A 17,726-nucleotide genomic window follows, 5' to 3' on the forward strand; every position below is an offset into this window, starting at 1 on the left:
GCCCCGCTGCCGCCGCCTGAGTGCGCCCCGCACCGGGCTCCGTCGTCCGCCTGCGTCCCCGCCGGCAAGGACTGTTGGGAAGCTCTTGGGGGTTCTCAAGGAAGCGAGGTCGTGGGGAGGCGTCTCCCCCTCCCCTGGTTTGTTAACGGGCTCTGGTGGCGCAGTGGTTGAGCGCTCGGCTGCTAAGCAGAAGGTTTGGCCGTTCAACCCGCCATGCTCTGCCTGGACAAAGATGCGGCAGTCTGCTTCTGTCAAGATTATTGTTGTCAGGTGCCCTTGAGTTGGTTCCGACTCTTAGCGACCCTGTGTGTAACAGAAGGAAACACTGCCTGGCCCTGCGCCATCTTCACAGTCGTTGTTATGCTTGAGACCATTGTTGCAGGCACTGTGTCAGTCCATCTCGTTGAGGACTGACCCTCTTTTTTGCTGACCCTCTACTTCACCAAGCATGATGTCCTTCTCCAGAGACTGACCCTTCCTGACATGTCCAAAGTATGTAAGACTCAGTCTCGCCATCTTTCTAAGGAGCATTCTGGTTGTACTTCTTCCATGACAGACTTGTTCATCCTTTTGGCAGTCTGCGCTATATGCATTATTCTTCACCAGCGCCACAATTGAAAGGCCTCAATTCTTCAGTTTTCCTTATTCTTTGTCCAGCTTTTGCTGTCAAGATTACAGCCATGGAAACCCAGTGGGGCAGTTATATATCTTAAGTAATAGGGTTGCTATGTGTCGAATTGACTAGATTGCAGGGATTTGGTTTTTAGTTTAATTGTTATAGGACTTTGACAGAGATAAAGAAATAACAAATATGAATGGCACTAGCATGTTCATTTTGGACTATAGTTAACCCCACTTCAGATGGAAAATATTAAGAGGCACATTTCCAGAAAATTCATATTGCTCTTAGGCAGAAATTTCTTTCATAATTGTGTCAAAGACAGTATGGCTAACTTGATATAGCTGAACAAAGTTAATACAGGAGACAAGCAGTTTATAGAGATCACACACCCAGTGTTTCTCCAAAATCGTAAGCACAGATAGAGACTGGATGTGTGTCGGATTCAATAGTAGTGGTGTTGTAGTTAAGTGCCCTTGAGTCAATTCCAACTCCTAGTAACATTATGTACAACAGACGTAACGCTGCCTGGCCCTGTGCCATCCTCACAATCATTGTTTTGCTTGAGCCCATTGTTGCAGTGACTGTCAGTCATCGTATTGAGGATTTTCCTGTTTTTTGCTGACCTTCTACCAACATGATGTCCTTCTCCAGAGACTAGTACCTCCTGATAACATCCAAACTATGTGAGATGAAGTTTCTCCATTCTTGCTTCTAATGAGCCTTCTCACTGTACTTCTTCCAGGACAGATTTTTTCCCTTTTTTGGCAGTCCATGGTATTAAATTCAATATTCTTTGACAGTACCATAATTCAAAGGCATCAGTTCTTTGGTCTTATTTTTTGTCTAGCCTTCAATGTATATTGAAAACACCGTGGCTTGTGTCTTGGTCATGTAGTGCTGCTATAACAGAAATACCACAAGTGGATGTCTTTAACAAAGAGAAGTTTATTTTTTCACAGTAAAGTAGGTTAAAATTCTAAATTCAGGGTGTCGGCTCCGGGCTAGGGCCTTCTCTCTCCGTCTGCTCTGGAGGAAGGCCCTTGTCCTCAGTCTTCCCCTGGTCAAGGAGCTATTCATGTGCAGGAACCCCGGTCCAAAGGATGCGCTCTGCGCTTGGTGCTGCTTTTTTGGTTGTTTGAGGTCCCCCTGTCTCTGCTTACTTCCCTCTCTTATAGCTCAAGAGATTGCCTCAAGACACAATCCTGTCTTGTAGATCGAGTCCTATCTGCCTAACACAACTGTCGCCCATCATCCCTCAATAACATCTTAGAGGCAGGATTTGCAACATGTAGGAAAATCACACAATACCGGGGATCATGGCCCAGCCCAATTGATACGCATTTTTGAGGGAACATAATTCAATCGATGACAGCTTGCTTCAGGCCTAGCTTAGTCCTTAAAGTGACATCTTTGCTTTTTAATACTTTAGAAAGAGCTTTTGCAGCAAATTTGCCCAGTGCAATGTGTCGTTTGATTCTTTGCTGCTTCCATGGGCATTTATTGTGGCTCCAAGTAAAATGAATTATTTTATAACTTCAATATCTTATCCATTTATCGTGATGTTGCTAATTGGTCCGGTTGTGAGGATTTTTGTTTTCTTCATGTTGAGGTTTACTTAATCCATCCTGAAGGCTGTGGCCTTTGATCTTTATCAGTAAGTGCTTCAAGTCCTCTTTACATTCAGCAAACAAGTTTGTGCCATCTGCATATCGTAGGTTATTAATGAGTTTTCCTAGAACCCTAATGCCATGTTCTTCTTTACAAAACTTAGCTTCTTGGTTTGTTTACTCAGCGTACAGATCGAACACGTATGGTGAAAGGATGCAACCTTGATTCACAGCATTCCTGATTTTAAACCATGCAGTATTTCCTTGTTCTGTTTGAACCACTGCCTGTTGGCCTAAGAGCAGTTTCCTCATGAGCACAGTTAAGTGTTCTGGGATTCCCGTTCTTTTTGATGTTACCTACAGATTGTTATGATGTACACAATTGAGTACTTTTGCATTTGGATAAATATGAATGTGAAATATTGGAAGTGTTGATTTGTAGGACGTAACTTTGTACATGAAGTAGAATTTAATTTGACGAGTAATGTGTACAGCATTTGTAATATAGAGTATGTTTGTATTGAAAGCAGATAATGTAAAGTGAAGGTAGTATGTGTATATCACACCTATGGAAGTGAAGAGTCAAAGGATGCCATTTTACATAGAGGAAAAGGTGGGAATATATATATAGATACTAAAGAATCAACTGGCAGCTGCATATACTTGAAAACTTAAAATGTGTAATTTTAATTGTCCCATTTGAAAAATCATTGCGAACTCAAAAGTAATTAATCTATTTTTGGAATATTTAGAATTGTAATTCACTGGAGTTGCTATTATGGAAGTGGTTTTGTTATTTTCGTTCCCTACTAATCACCATTTGATCCAGATCTCTTTAAAGAGTGCATTCTTCCCCGATGCGATTTCTTAAATGTGATTTTATTTCTGTAGGTTATCACTGCCTAGAATTGGCATTTAGTCTTTGAAATGTCCACATTCCTCCCTAGGCTCCCATGAATTAGTCTCATGTAGAATGAAAGCCATGTGTTTTTCCTTTGGTAACAAGATCTTACATAGACAGGCTTTCGTGTATCTCTCCACCCAGAAGGGGGGGAGGAGAAGATCTCAACAGAAAGAAATGTTCATTGCAATATTGACAGAAAAATACTGATTAAATTTTACAATGGTATATATGAAATGAGAATTAAAAAAATGAATTTGAGTGCATATAATAAAAAATCAAGGAGTCATGATGGATTCACCAACCAAACTTGAAAAGTATGTTGTGCCTCAAAATTCACCCACGTTGATATCAAATACAAGCGTCTGTATGGATTTACAAGTGTTACTGAACCCTAGAAGGTGAGTTCTGTCAGGCATGCTCATACCTGCCAATGATGTGGACAGTGATCTTTGAGAAAGAGAAGGCAACTTTACTGCAGTGGACAGAGTAAGGAGGCTTGAGTAAGTTCCTCATGGGGAGGCAGGGCTTGTATGTGATTTGGGCAGCAAGATGGTGTCCACACGTGCATACTGGGGAGGGAATATTCTAGAAGGTGGTCGGGAAACAGGAGGTGATGTTGTTCTCGTCAGACCTCTTGCTTTGGAATAGGGTCACAGTGATGGTTTTTCTTCTGATTCATTCCAGCTGTTACTGCATCCTCTATTGTGGCCAATTAGTGGTGACACCTGGCCCTTCTGCCTGTGCGAGACGGGCCAAATAGAAATTCACTGGAATTCGTAGGGTCAGGTTACACAATGAGCAGAGATAGCCAGGTGAAAGCACAGTCTGAACCTTGGGCTTCTGACACTCTGTGAAAATCAGGTTCAAATTTTCTAGCCTGGAAAGGCATGGATGCTTCTCATGCTCTGGGATCAGGAAATTACTTCATCTGTGATTTCCTTGACATAAGGTTGAAACCTGTAGAGCTGCATGAAAATCTGAATACCCTTAAGGCTGAGCAATGCTTTGAGCCTGGAAGGAAGCCCTGCTCAGGTAAAGAGGTAAAGCTAAGAATCTGATATTCTGTAGTTACTCGGCACAGTTTCCCCTACCCCATCACCTCTCATCTTCTTCCATTTCAGGTCCCAGGTGTGATCAGGAAGAAGTGGTCCAGTCTAGGCGTCTGGGGACTTAGGACGACCACTTAACACATCTGTAAATCACGAGTGAGGATTTTAACTGCTGGCTAGCTCTGTAGACCAAACATTATTCATCTGCCTCCAGACTTCCTAGCGGCCTTGTTTCCTTCCCATTCCTCTTGCCTTCACTGGCTTCTTGGGCTGTAGAAAGGACATTCACTTAAACTTTGAGAGGCTGGAGGCAGGAAATGGTGAGTACCACAGAGAATTGGGTAATTGTTTGCATAAACAGGTGAGACTAAATATGATTTGTTGGGGATGAACTGTGCGCTCCTAGCTGTGTGTGTGTTCTTTGATGTACAAGGTGACAGAAGAGGCCAAGGCCTATATCCTAAGAAGTGCCATTGTCACAGGGCCCTTCCTCTACACATACTTGGGGTTTTGTGTGTGTGTGTGTGCGCGCGCACGCGCTTTAAGTGAAAGTTGACAAATCAAGTTAGTCTCTCATAATAAAATTTGTCTACACCTTGTTGTATACTCCTAGTTGCTTACCCCCAATGAGACAGCACACTCGTTCTCTCCACCCTCTATTTCCATGTCCATTCAGCCAGCTTATGTCCCCCTCTGCCTTCTCATCTCCCCTCCAGACAGAAGGTGCCCACATAGTTTCATGTGTCTACTTGAGCCACAAAGTTCACTCCTCACCAGTATGATTTTCTATTTTATAGTCCAGTCCAATCCCTGTCTGAAGAGTTGGCTTTGGGAATGGTTCCTGTCTTGGGCTAACAGAAGGTCTGGGGGCCATGACCTCCGGGGTCCTTCTAGAAGTCTCAGCCAGACCATTAAGTCTGGTCTTTTTATGAGAATTTGAGGTCTGTATCCCACTGTTCTCCTACTCCCTCAGGGGTTCTCTGTTGTGTTCACTGTGAGGGCAATCATCGGTTGTAGCCAGGCACCATCTAGCTCTTCCGGTTTCAGGGTGATGTAGTCTCTGATTTCACATACTTAGTTTTTTAAGCCTCGAATGCCTGGGTCCCCTTCCTTATGTCCCCTTTCTCAGCTGTGACGGAGGAGGGTGAGCCCCAGACCTCCAGAGCCATCCTGTTCCATCACTGCAAACAGTGTCCTTGCCTTCCCCCAGGCCCTGCAGTCTTTTCTGTGCAATCATTTGTAACACTGTAGCTCCAACTAGCACACTATATGATGGAGTGCAGAACGGGAGGGTTAGGGCAAGAACCCTGGCTCCTTATGGGGTCTTACGTGAGGTTTAGCACTCCACGTATATAGTTACTGTTGATGTTGTCGTAAAAAGGTATCTGCAACAAAGAAGTCTTTGGTCTTTCAGAATTCTGTCATGCAATCAGCACCTTTGTTTCTATCACCAAGGCCTTATTTTCCAACAAGCAATGCTTGTTTAATTCCAGCTTTCGCATTCCAATTTCCAGTAATTATCAAGGCATCCTGATCGCATGTTTGATCAATTTGAGACTGTAGAAGTTGGTAAAAATCTTCAAATTCATCTTTGGCCTTAGTTTTTGGTGTGGAAATTTGAATAGTAGTCATAGTAGCTGATCTTCCATGTAGGCGTGTGGATATTATCCTATCACTGACAGTGTTGTACTTCAGGATAAATCTTGAAATGTTCCTTTTGACAATGAATGTGATGCCATTCCTCTTCAAGTTGTCATTCCCAGCATAGTAGACCATATGATTGTCCAATTCAAAATGGCCAATACCAGTCCATTTCAGCTCACTAATGCCTACAATATCGATGTTTATGCATTCCATTTCATTTTTGACAGTTTTCAACTTTCCTCGATTCACAGTTCATACATTCCATGTTCCAATTATTAATGAATGTAGCTGTTTTTTTCTCATTTTGAGTCATGTCACATAAGCATATGAAGGTCTCGAATGCTTGACTCCATCCACGTCATTAAGGTCTAGTCTACTTTGAGGAGGCAGCACTTCTCCAGTTGACTTTTGAGTGCCTTCCAACCTGAGGTTGATCCTCTGTCAGTGTATCAGACAACGTTCTGCTGCTATCCATAAGTTATTCACTGTCTAATTCTTTTCAGAAGTAGACCTCCAGATCCTTCTTCCCAGCCTGTCTTAGTCTGGAAGCACAGCTGAAACCTGTCTGCCATGGGTGACCCTACTGATACTTGAATAACAGTGGCATAGCTTCCAGCATCACAAACACATAAGCCCCAACAATACAACAAAGTGGTAGACACACGGGGGCAGACTGGTATGCTGAAAACAAACTCCCTGAAATTTGGTTGATTGAACAGAGCTATATTTTTCTATTAGTTTTAGAGGATTATTTTGGTGTTTTTTTCCTTTTAATGTTTGTCAGTATTTCACTCCACTGTCTTCATGCTGGCATGACTTCCAGAGACAAGTCTGCTGTACTTCTTAACATTGTTTCCCTGTAGCAAGGTGTATTGTAGTGCCCCTTTACCCGTGGGGCTGCATACCAAGACCAGGTAGATTCTTGACACTGCAGACATTTCCAAACCCTATAAATAGACATGTCACGCCTTTGCCCCTCAACTTGGCACCAACACACTTCTCTCCTCCCGCACATTGGCAGGTGATTCTTGTCACCTCCTGTTGACCTTTGTTGCCAGTTCGTGCAGACCTTTAGAGTTAGCATATGTTGATGAGGGACAAAAGGAAAAGCTACCAGCACCACAGTGTTTCCTAGTTTTTAATATCCTGCTTACCATTTTGTTGAGTGTTCTAGTGGGTCTTATGGATGTTTGTAAAATTGCTTTTTTCCACAAAGAAATGACTTGAATGTGGAAATAGGTCTTTAATTTTTAGAGGATTTCTCTATTCTGCTTCTTGTCCTGGCTTTCTGGCACATAAATATACAGAGTAATGTGGTGGTAATTTGTGTCAAACTGTGGAGAGGTAAGTTCGGGGTTAAATCTATATGATAGAACGCCGAAAGTCAAGATGTAATTGTAGACAGCAAAAGAGAGTCCTATGGCCAAAGTCTAGAGTAGAATACAGACACTTGTGCGACCTGTCTGTGAATTCTCCATTCCTCTGCACTGATACCTTAGCTTGAACTTTCACACACATTGTGGAAAATGATACCTTGTTGATCCAGAATATGTGGGATGTTTTAGGACTCTCTGGTGTTTGAAGATGTGGCTGTGGACTTTACCCAAGAGGAGTGGGCCTTGTTGGATTTTGCTCAGAGGAAACTCCACAGAGATGTGATGATGGAAACCTTCAGGAACCTGGCCTCAGTTGGTAAGGAGGATTTCCATTTCCTTTTTTCTTGTTTTCAATTAGTGAATGAATATATTTTACTCCTGGGTTTTGTTACAAGGTTTGAGTTGAGGAACATAGGACAAATGTTCACTGCCCTAATGGAGCTCGATCACTAGAGCATTTCCCCTGAAGGTGAAAATATACATATTCAGCTGAGTTTGTATTTCTCTTCTGTTTGAAACCCTTGAAGGTGTTTTTGTAAGTGTGCACATTTGCTTCAGGGGTCACTTTGAACACAGTGATTTGTGAATTGGTAACTCGTTAGTTTTATTGTATTTACTACAAATTTTGCGTGGTGATTTTGCTATGAATAAACACATACAAGTGTATCTATGTGTACTCTGGAAATTAAAATATTGGCTCAGTGTCAGGTAAATGTTGCTCTCCACTGTCTTCATAATGTTTCCTTCCCCCTGAACAGCACGTCAGCCACACCCATTTATTGTCCCAGGAAAAAGTCTGTCGAGAGTGGAGTTAGGACTTATCCAGAGTCATGATTTCAGAACACACTGGGAAGGCAAGAATCATTTGAAGAATGAACCCTGCATGGAGGGAATTACACTTGTGTAAATCAACTTGAAAATATCTCTTGGTTTGAGGAGTCCTAACTTCCATATGGAAATCCTGGTGATGTAGTGGTTAAGAGCTATGGCTGCTAACCAAAAGGTCATCGGTTCAAATCTACCAGGCGTTCCTTGCAAACCCTATGAGGCAGTTCTACTGTGTTGTATAGGGTCGCTATGAGTCAGAATTCACTTGAGGGCAATTTGTTTGGTTTGGTAACTTCCACATATACCTTTTTTTTTTTTTTTTTAGTTTCCATCAGTGCTGTTATACCTTCTCTGTTAGTGGAACCAATCATCCCCATTTCTCTTTCAACATTACCTTTGCGCCATTGAATTGTTTGCAGTATCTTTCTAATATGCTTTCCTAATTATACCCTATTTGTGACACTGTTATTTTAATCTTTAATTACCTTTTGATTGTCACCAAAGTCCTGGAACATCCAAATTCCTCAGTCTTTCTAAGCTCACATGTGCCTTGTTCTTCATAAGAGCTTCTTACTGTTCTATTTTGTATTGTGAAAATCTACTCAAAATTATTGGGTCAGTTTCTCAACAGGTTAATAAAGGACAAAAAGGGTCCAGTGAACATTTAATAATGCGATTCATGAAAAATAACTCCTGGTACACCATGTTAGGAGAAATCTGTGACAACCGTGGTATCGAAGAGCAGCATAACAATCAGGGGAGGTATATGAGGTGAGTGTCTTTCTCATGATTGTGATCAGTACCCAGGAGTGAGTCTCAAGATATCTGTACATTTATGCGTGTGTGTGTTTGTATATGAATCTAGCTCTAAAATTATGTTTTCACATAATGTTCACAACAGTATATTGTCATAAATACGAATGACAAATTGAGAGTTTGAAACATAATTTCACATGTACACATTTATCAGAAAGCCCCATCATTTAGAAACACTGCGACAGTGGTGGAATTGATCTCTTTGAGATGATTCAGCCTATTCAGCTTGAGAGAAATCAAGGCAGTAAACATGCATATGTACTGTGTACTGTATATGAAATGGAGCCCTAGTAGCATGGTGGTAAACAGCTCGGCTGCTAACCAGAAGGTCAGCAGTTCAAATCCAACAGCTATTCCTTGGAAATGCTATGGGGCAGTTCTGCTCTATCCTATATGGTCTTCATGAGTCGGAATTGACTCAACAGAAACAGGTTTCGTTTTTGGTTTATATATGAAATGATGATAAACTGAATTCTGACAGCTTGCTACCTATTTTTGACAGAACGTATACAGATGAAAGCACCCAAGAAGGGAAAGAAGAGGAAAGGAAGGAAGGTAATCAGTGTGGAAAACCTTTCAACATGATTCCGTATCTTACCAGCCTCAAAAGAACTCCTGCTAGAGAAAATCCTTCTGAATGCCTTGAGTGGGGAAAAGCTTTCTTGAGTCATTCTTCATTTAAGCATCACTTCAGATCTCACACTGGTTGCAGTACCTGTGAGTGTAAGGAGTGTGGAGTAGCCTGCAGTTGTTCATCTTACCTAAGCACTTACCTAAGCACTCATGTGAAGACTCTTATTGAACAGAAAATTCATAAATGTAAGGAATGTGGCATCACCTGTAGTTGTTCCTCATCCCTCATTACACATATACGAAGTCATGGTAGAAAGAGGCCTTATGAATGTAAGGAATTTGGGAATGCCTTTGGTCATTTCTCAGCCTTCATTGAATACAAACAAATTAAATGTGGAACGCAACCTTATTATGGTAAGGAATATGGGAATACCTTTAGTTTTCCCTCTTCCCTCAGTAAACACATAGGTATTCACAGTGGAATGAGGTGTTATGAATGTAAGGAATGTGGAAAAAGATGTAGTACATCCTCAAAGCTGAGTAGCCATATAAGAACTCACAGTGGAGAGAGCCCTTATAAATGTAAGGAATGTGGAAAAGCATTTAGGTGGTCTTCACACCTTACTATTCATAGAAAAACTCACAGTGGAGAGAGGCCATATAAATGTAAGGAATGTGGGAAAGAATTTAGGTGGTTCTCACACCTTACTACACATGTAAGAATTCACACCGGAGAGAGGCCTTATGAATGTAAGGAATGTGGGAAAGCCTTTAGGCAAGCCTCGACCCTCATCAACCATACGAGAACTCACACTGGAGAGAGGCCTTACGAATGTAAGGAATGTGGGAAAGCCTTTAGACAAGCCTCAAACCTGATCAGCCATGTAAGAACTCACACTGGAGAGAGGCCTTATGAATGTAATGAATGTGGGAAATCATTTCGATCGTCCTCACAGCTCACTACGCATGTAAGAACTCACAGTGGAGAGAGGCCTTATGAATGTAAGGAATGTGGGAAAGCCTTTATTGGTGCCTCACAGCTCACTACTCATTTAAGCACTCACAGTGGAGAGGGGCCTTATAAATGCAAGGAATGTGGGAAAGCATTTAGGTGGTTTTCACACCTAACTACACACATTAGAACTCACACTAGAGAGCGACCTTACAAATGTAAGGAATGTGGAAAAGCTTTTAGGCGAGCTTCTAACCTGATCAACCATGTAAGAACTCACAATGTTGAGAGGCCTTATGAATGTAAGGAATGTGGGAAAGCTTTTATGCGTTCTTCACACCTCACTATTCATAGAAGAACTCACAGTGAAGAGAGGCCTTATAAATGTACAGAATGTGGGAAAGAATTCAGGTGGTCTTCACACTTCACTACACATTTAAGAATTCACACTGGAGAGAGGCCTTACAAATGTAAGGAATGTGGGAAAGCTTTTAGGCAAGCCTCAACCATGACTAACCATATGAGAACTCACACTGGAGAGAGGCCTTACGAATGTAAGGAATGTGGGAAAGCCTTTAGGCAAACCTCAAACCTGATCAACCATATGAGAACTCACAGTGGTGAGAGGCCTTTTGAATGTAATCAGTGTGGGAAATCATTTAGGTTGTCCTCACACCTCACTATTCATACAAGAATACACAGTGGAGAGCGGCCTTATGAATGTAAGGAATGTGGGAAAGCCTTTATTGGTGCCTCACAGCTCACTACTCATATAAGCACTCATAGTAGAGAGGGTTCGTATAAATGTAAGGAATGTGGGAAAGCATTTAGGTGGTCCTCACATCTAACTACACATATAAGAACTCATACCAGAGAGAGGCCTTACAAATGTAAGGAATGTGGGAAAGCCTTTAGGCGAGCCTCAAACCTGATCAACCATGTAAGAACTCATACTGTAGAGAGGCCTTACGAATGTAAGAAATGTGGGAAAGCCTTTATTCGTGCCTCACGCCTCACTACTCACATAAGCACGCATAGTGGAGAGGGGCCTTATAAATGTAAGGAATGTGGGAAAGCATTTAGGTGGTCTTCACACTTCACTACACATGTAAGAATTCACACTGGAGAGAAACCTTACAAATGCAAGGAATGTGGGAAAGCCTTTACACAATCTGCACACCTGGTCAGGCATACAAGAACTCACAAAGGTGAGTGGCCTTATGAATGTAAGGAATGTGGGAGATCATTTAGTCGGTACTCAAACCTGATCAGACACATAAGAGCTCACAGTGCAGGGAGGCCTCATAATGGTAAGTGATGTGGGAATTCTTTGTGATTCCCCAAGCCTCTTTAAACATAAGACCTCACAGTGGAAAGATTTTTAGTATTCGCAAGGAATGTGGGAAAGCTTTTTATTAGTTCACATACGTGATCAACCATCTAAGAACTCATAAAAGGCTTAATATATATGAAGAATGAGGGAACATCTTAAGTTTTCTCTTTGCTATTTGAAAACATTTGAGTAGGTACACGGAAGGGGAATAATATCTTTGTTACATGTATGAGAGATCCTGTGAAAAAGAAAAGGGAAGTCGTCCATGTCTGTCATTCCCCCATACATTTCTGATACCACACACACTGGAGAGACTGCAAATATAAGCGAGTTACTTGTTCAGTTGTAGCACATGACTTTGGATAAGTATCAAAATGTTATTTTGGTTCTGTCACATAAAAGTTGATATCAAGTCTCAACTACAAACGGTGTTTTAAACTTTGTGCTTTTTTTCAAACTGTTTTTAAGGTTTTTACTAATTTTCTGTCACGTTATAAAGCAGCCTATTCTCATTGTAGAAAATTTAATTTTAACAGATAATTATATGAAAGCAAAAATCAGAATTCCACCACCCTTGTTATTTTGGATATTTTCCTTTTAGCCTTCTTTGTATGCATCCAGTGTTTTCTGAAAGAATCTGTATTTCTCAGTGTCTGTAGTGTTTTACCGAAAATTTTTTCTTGGTTTTCTTATCCTGCATAACTATAATGTTTCACAGCATAGTAATGAGAAAATTGCACAGAAAATTTTAACTTACATTCCACCATTAAACAAAAATGTCCTTCTCAAATGGCATTGTGAGAACTTGGATTTATGTCGAGGGAAGTCTCACTCTGGGGGTACATAGGAGATGGTGAGTGCACACAGACCTACAACCTGATCTAGACACAGTGGAGCTCCTGTCGAGCACAGGCACAGAACCTGTATTTTGAAACAGTCCTACTTTTGGTACATTTGTGGTTCAAAAAGAACGCACTAGGTCTCAGTTGAGGCTGCAGTTGTTGGACTGGGCTGTAATGGTAAGTCTTACAACACGTATGGTGCACATCTTCTACAGGGCCTAGAGGTTTATACAAAGTTCCTTGGCCCCACGGTGAACTGGTATCTTTCATGACTTCTTATGTAAGGGGCTTGGGAAATGGTGGCTCTGGGTACCAAAACCTTCCAAATTAGGTACCCCATTGACCCAGCAACTCCCATGTCAAAATCATCCTATGCAAACCTTTGGGCACCATAGTGGTATACCTTGATAATTGTGCTGGATTGTGGAAATAGTTACTAGGAAATGGTGTTAGTATCTAGCTGAAAGGGAGTTTTTATATAAATGCCTGGCTACATGTCACCATATTGTACTGCCAATGAATGAGTTTCTTAGAAAAATTTTGTTGATAGGAGGAGAAGCAGTCATAGCTTACTCTCAAGGATAAAATAAAAACAAACTAAACCCAGTGCTATTGGATAGGCAGGGTATAAAGTAGTGTGTACATAATGGTGGAAGTTTTATTAGAAGAATGTATATATACAAATTATCCTGTGAAGACCTGTACCAAAGGCGAGACTCAGTGATTACAGTTTGCTTTTTCCTAGCTTTAAACTTTTTCTGTAGTCATTTTTTATTACATTTACAATTTTTTAAGGATATGAATTTGCATATGGAATGTATGGTAGTATAAATTTTGACAAGTCCTATAACCAGTACCACAATGAAAATACACAACTTTCATATTCCTCCAAGAAATTCCCTAGTGCAGCCACTTTAGTCATGAATCCCTGACAACCTGTCCATACACGTCATGCTGTCTGTAGTTTTTAAATTTTGGCTTTTGTCATTTGCTGTAAAGAACTTGAGTTTCATCAGGTGATTGTACTGTTAGTTCTTTTTATTGCTGTGTAGTATGTCATATAGACACACCACAGTTTGTGTATTCGTCAGGTTAAGAATATTTGAGTTTTTTGTCTTTAAATAAAACTGCTAGAAACATTTATGCACAGGGTTTTAAAGGAACAAAATGTTTCATTTTTCTCATCTATATCCCCATGAGTGTGGTTGCTGTGACTTGGTAGGTGCATAACTATATAAAAGCTTCCAGCCTGTTTCTCAAAGGAGGTGTACCATTTATGTTGCACCAACAGTGTATAATTCTAGTTGTTGCTCGCGTTTGGATATGCTGTTTTCTAGAAAAATATACCACACACCTTTTTCCCTCTGGCGTCACTGGAGGGATACGGGTTGGCAACTCACAGGCATCTCCACATTTGTGAGTACGGTGTGTGGGATGTAGCGCCTGGATCAGTCCTCAGGCCCAAGTGTATGGAGCTCAGACTTTGCCACTACTACCCAAATTGAAAGCTAGAGGAACTTTGCACTGTCAGAATGCTGTGGCTGCAAAATCCTCTGCTTGACTCCTGACACAAAACATGTTTTTAGGTGCAGCGAAGTTGGTTCTGGTTTATCATGACCCCGTGTACAACAGAATGAAACATTGCCCGGTCCTGTTTTTATACATCCAAGCTTCTGACCAATATAATTTTCCTTATCTATGAAGAGCTCCCTTTAATATTTCTGGCAAGACATGTTAGGTGCTCTTCAGTCAGTTCCAACTCACAGTGACCTGATGTACAACAGAACGACAAACTGGTACTGTGCTACCCTCATGGTGGTTATATGCTTCAGCCTATTGCCGGAGCCATTCTGTTGTTGAGTCTTCTAATCCTAATGCCCCTCTCTACTTCGTATAGCCCAACTTGTTGGGTCTTCAGTCATTAGTGTTCAGCGCATCAAATCTGTTCTTGAGATTGTCTCTAGTTTCGGGTGGCGTATACTCAAAGATGTACCTTGGCTCTCCTGGATTTGGTCTTATTTTCTTCAGCTTCAACTTGTACTTGCACATGAGCAGTTCATACTCTGTTCTGTTTGTCCCTGGTCTTGTTCTGATTGTTAATATCGAGCTTCTCCATCATCTTTTTCCACAGATGTAGTCAATTCGATTCCTGTGTTTTCTCTTCAGTCCACATGTATAGTTGCTGTTTGTTTTTGGAAAAAAATAATAATGAATACATTTTGATTGCATGTTTGGTCAATGTCAGTCTGCAATTTGGTAAAAATCTTCAATTTCCTCATCTTTGTCTTTAGTGTTTGTTATGTAGATTTGAATCATAGTCGTGTTATCTGGTCTTCCTTACAGGTGTATGGATATTATCCTGTAACTGACAGTATTGTATTTCAGGATAGACCATACGATTGTCTGATTCAAAATGGCCAATACCAGTCCATTTCAGCTAACTAATGCCTAGAATATCAATATTTAAGTGGTCCATTTGGTTTTTTACAGCTTCCAATTTTCCTACTTCATACTTCTTCAGTTCCCTCATCTTTGGCCTTAGTGATTGGTGTGTAAGTTTGAGTAATAGTTGCGTTAATTGGCCTTCCTTGTAGGTGTATGCATATTATCCTATCACTGACAGTGTTGTACTTCAGGATCTTGAAATGTTTTTTTTGACAATGAATGTGGTGCCATTCCTCTTCAGGTTGTCATTCCCAGCATAGTAGATCATATGAGTGTCTGATTCAAAATGGCCAGTACTAGTCCATTTCAGCTCTAGAGTGCGTAGGATATCAGTGTTTATGCAACCTATTTCATTTTTCAAGACTTCCATTTTTTGTAAATTCACACTTGATAAATTCAAAGTTCTAATTATTAACAGATGTTTGCAGCTGTGTTTTCTCATTTTGTGTTGTGCCACTTAGGCAAATGAAGGTTCATGAAAACTTGACAACATCCATGTCATTAAGGTCAACTCTTCTTCAAGGAATAAACTTCCACGGTCATATTTTGAGTGCCTTCCAACCTGAGGGATCCATGTTCCAGCATTATACCAGTCAATGTTTGGCTGTTATTCCTGAGGATTTCACTGGCAATTTGTTTCAGAATTAGGCTGCCATTTCCTACTTGTCTTAGTCTAGAAGGTGCACTGAAACCTGTCCACCTTGGGTGACCCTGCTGGTATTTGAAATGACATAGCTTTTGGTATCACAGCAACATGCAAGCCACCACAGAGCTACAAACTGACACGTGGGGAAAAGAAACCTGTGAGAGCCAAAATACTGTGTTGGGTTTATCCCACCTGAATTTGGAAACCATCTCAAAAATACATTTGATGCTTTAAACACTAATGATTAAACGCTAATGACCAAAGACAAGAGAAGTTGTGGGATGACATCAAGAACATCATTCGTGAAGAAAGCAAAAAGCCACAAAAGAAAAAAAAAAAAAACGGAAAGAAAGAAAGGACCAAAATGGACATCAGAAGAGACCGTGAAACAAGCTCTTTGTAAAAATGGTATGATGGGAATTTCTCACGCCCTCTAATTTCAGGAGGGAAAGAATCAAGATCAAAAGCCTGAGGCTGGTTCCTGTGAGGTGGAGCTCAGACATGTCACCCCCCTCCACCATCTTTACCAATTCTTACACCACCTCTCCCTCCCATGGCACCCTCTACTCTGATAGGTTTGATAATTTGTTTTCAATGGCCACACAGAACTCGCAGACCATACTCTTAATTATGGGAATGTATTAGGAAACCCTGGTGACATAGTAGTTAAGAGCCATGGCTGCTAACCAAAAGCTCTAGCAGTTCAAATCCACTAGGCACTCCTTGAAAACTCTGTGAGGCAGTTCTACTCTGTCTTATAGGGTCGGTATGAGTTGGAATTGACTCAATGGCAGCGGGTTTGGTTTGGTTTATTAAGGTAGTAACATTTTGCAACTCAGGCTTAGGAACACTCAAGGATACAGTTCTTCCGTTGGGACACCATCTTCCCAGCCAAGCTCACTGGCATGCCTCTTCCTTGCCCTCAGCCTCTTCCCAAAGGCATTCAGCTTTCCCTCTCTGTGGGCTGGGAAGCCCACTGAGCCATCTTCTGAAGTCCTGTCCTGTGGGTCTCCTTCCTTGGTAGTGGTGGGCTTTTCTGTCCTTCCCACCTCTGGGGTGGCTCATTTCAGACCTAGCAGGATGACAAAACTGAGCAGTCCATTTGGTGGGCCAGTTGCCTTATCACACAGTCCCACCTAATCACTTGAGTGGGAGTTAGAAGACCATTGCTAGAAAACAAAAGTGAAACCCATTGCCATCAAGTTGATTTTGACTCAAAGTGAACCAATAGAGCAGCATAGAACTGCCAAGGAGTGACTGGTGGATTTGAGCTGCTTAGTTTTAGATCAGGAGTAAGCTCTTAGCCACTATGCTACTATATCTCCATGATTCGAAAAGTGACAGAAAATTTATCGATCACACTGCACTCTTGAAGGTAGATTATAGCTAAAGCAAATGGAAGAAATGATGAAGTAAAAGAGCTGAACTCAAGATTTCAAAGGGTGACTTGACAAGACAAAGTGAAGTACTGATGTGAGTCATTTATTGTCCACAAAAAGACCTGTGAAATAGAATGTTATGCATTTTGGACATGGTGTGTGAACAACGTATATAATAAACAGTCTCCATACAATCTGTGATTAAGTGCTCATAAAATTACATCAAAACCTTATGGGAGGCCACCAGACAAAGCCTGAGATACTGGAGTCTAGCATTTACGGGTGTGGAGCTGCGCCCAGTTGGGGCTTTGCCAGCAGCTGGATTTGCACTTTCTGCATGATGGAGTGTAGAAGGGTCATGGAAAGGTGCCTGCAGGGAGACGTGTGGGCCTGGGAGCATGACTGGCAGTAGTGGCACTGAATGCTGCCACCTTGTTGGTGTGGCTGCTTTCCAATTATGTACAGCTGATGCCATCGCTGCCATGCACAGCTGGGTTCCCCATGAGTGCCTGAAGTTGTCCTTGTCCCTGCCAGCACCTTCAAGAGGATGGGAAGAGTCAGTCACTGCAGGCACTACCGTGCACTGGGAATGAAAGGCTGCACAGCTCCTAGGTGGGTGAATGAAAGGAGGAGGAGGCATTGCTGCAGTCATTGTGATGTGCCTTGGAGCCCTGATGCTCATTCAGGTTTGGAGTCCTAAACTGTTAGGG

At 41.5% G+C, this 17,726-nt stretch overlaps 2 protein-coding genes across 6 annotated transcripts in view; both read left to right on the forward strand.

Annotated features, from left to right (window-relative positions):
* Nucleotides 1–15,419, forward strand: part of LOC100660529 (zinc finger protein 345-like) — a 105,813-nt gene extending 90,394 nt beyond the window's left edge. For 4 of the 5 annotated variants that reach the window (XM_064280176.1, XM_010601439.3, XM_023541211.2 and 1 more), the window contains exons 2-5: nt 4,255–4,502; nt 7,392–7,518; nt 8,651–8,801; nt 9,349–15,415. In XM_064280176.1, coding sequence (XP_064136246.1) covers nt 4,500–4,502; nt 7,392–7,518; nt 8,651–8,801; nt 9,349–11,689 — 2,622 coding nt within the window. In that variant the 5' untranslated portion in view covers nt 4,255–4,499 and the 3' untranslated portion in view covers nt 11,690–15,415. Of the gene's footprint in view, nt 1–4,254; nt 4,503–7,391; nt 7,519–8,650; nt 8,802–9,348 lie in introns of those variants that run through there. The other variant, XM_010601442.3, reaches the window with a different exon arrangement.
* Nucleotides 8,744–17,726, forward strand: part of LOC104847125 (zinc finger protein OZF-like) — a 181,325-nt gene continuing 172,342 nt past the window's right edge. Inside the window, exons 1-2 of the mRNA XM_064280188.1 lie at nt 8,744–8,801; nt 9,349–9,401. The gene's annotated coding sequence lies outside the window, so the exon portion shown is untranslated. The remainder of the gene's footprint in view (nt 8,802–9,348; nt 9,402–17,726) is intronic.

This window comes from Loxodonta africana, chromosome 3, assembly GCF_030014295.1.
Source record: "Loxodonta africana isolate mLoxAfr1 chromosome 3, mLoxAfr1.hap2, whole genome shotgun sequence".
NCBI classification, from domain to species: Eukaryota; Metazoa; Chordata; class Mammalia; order Proboscidea; family Elephantidae; genus Loxodonta; species Loxodonta africana.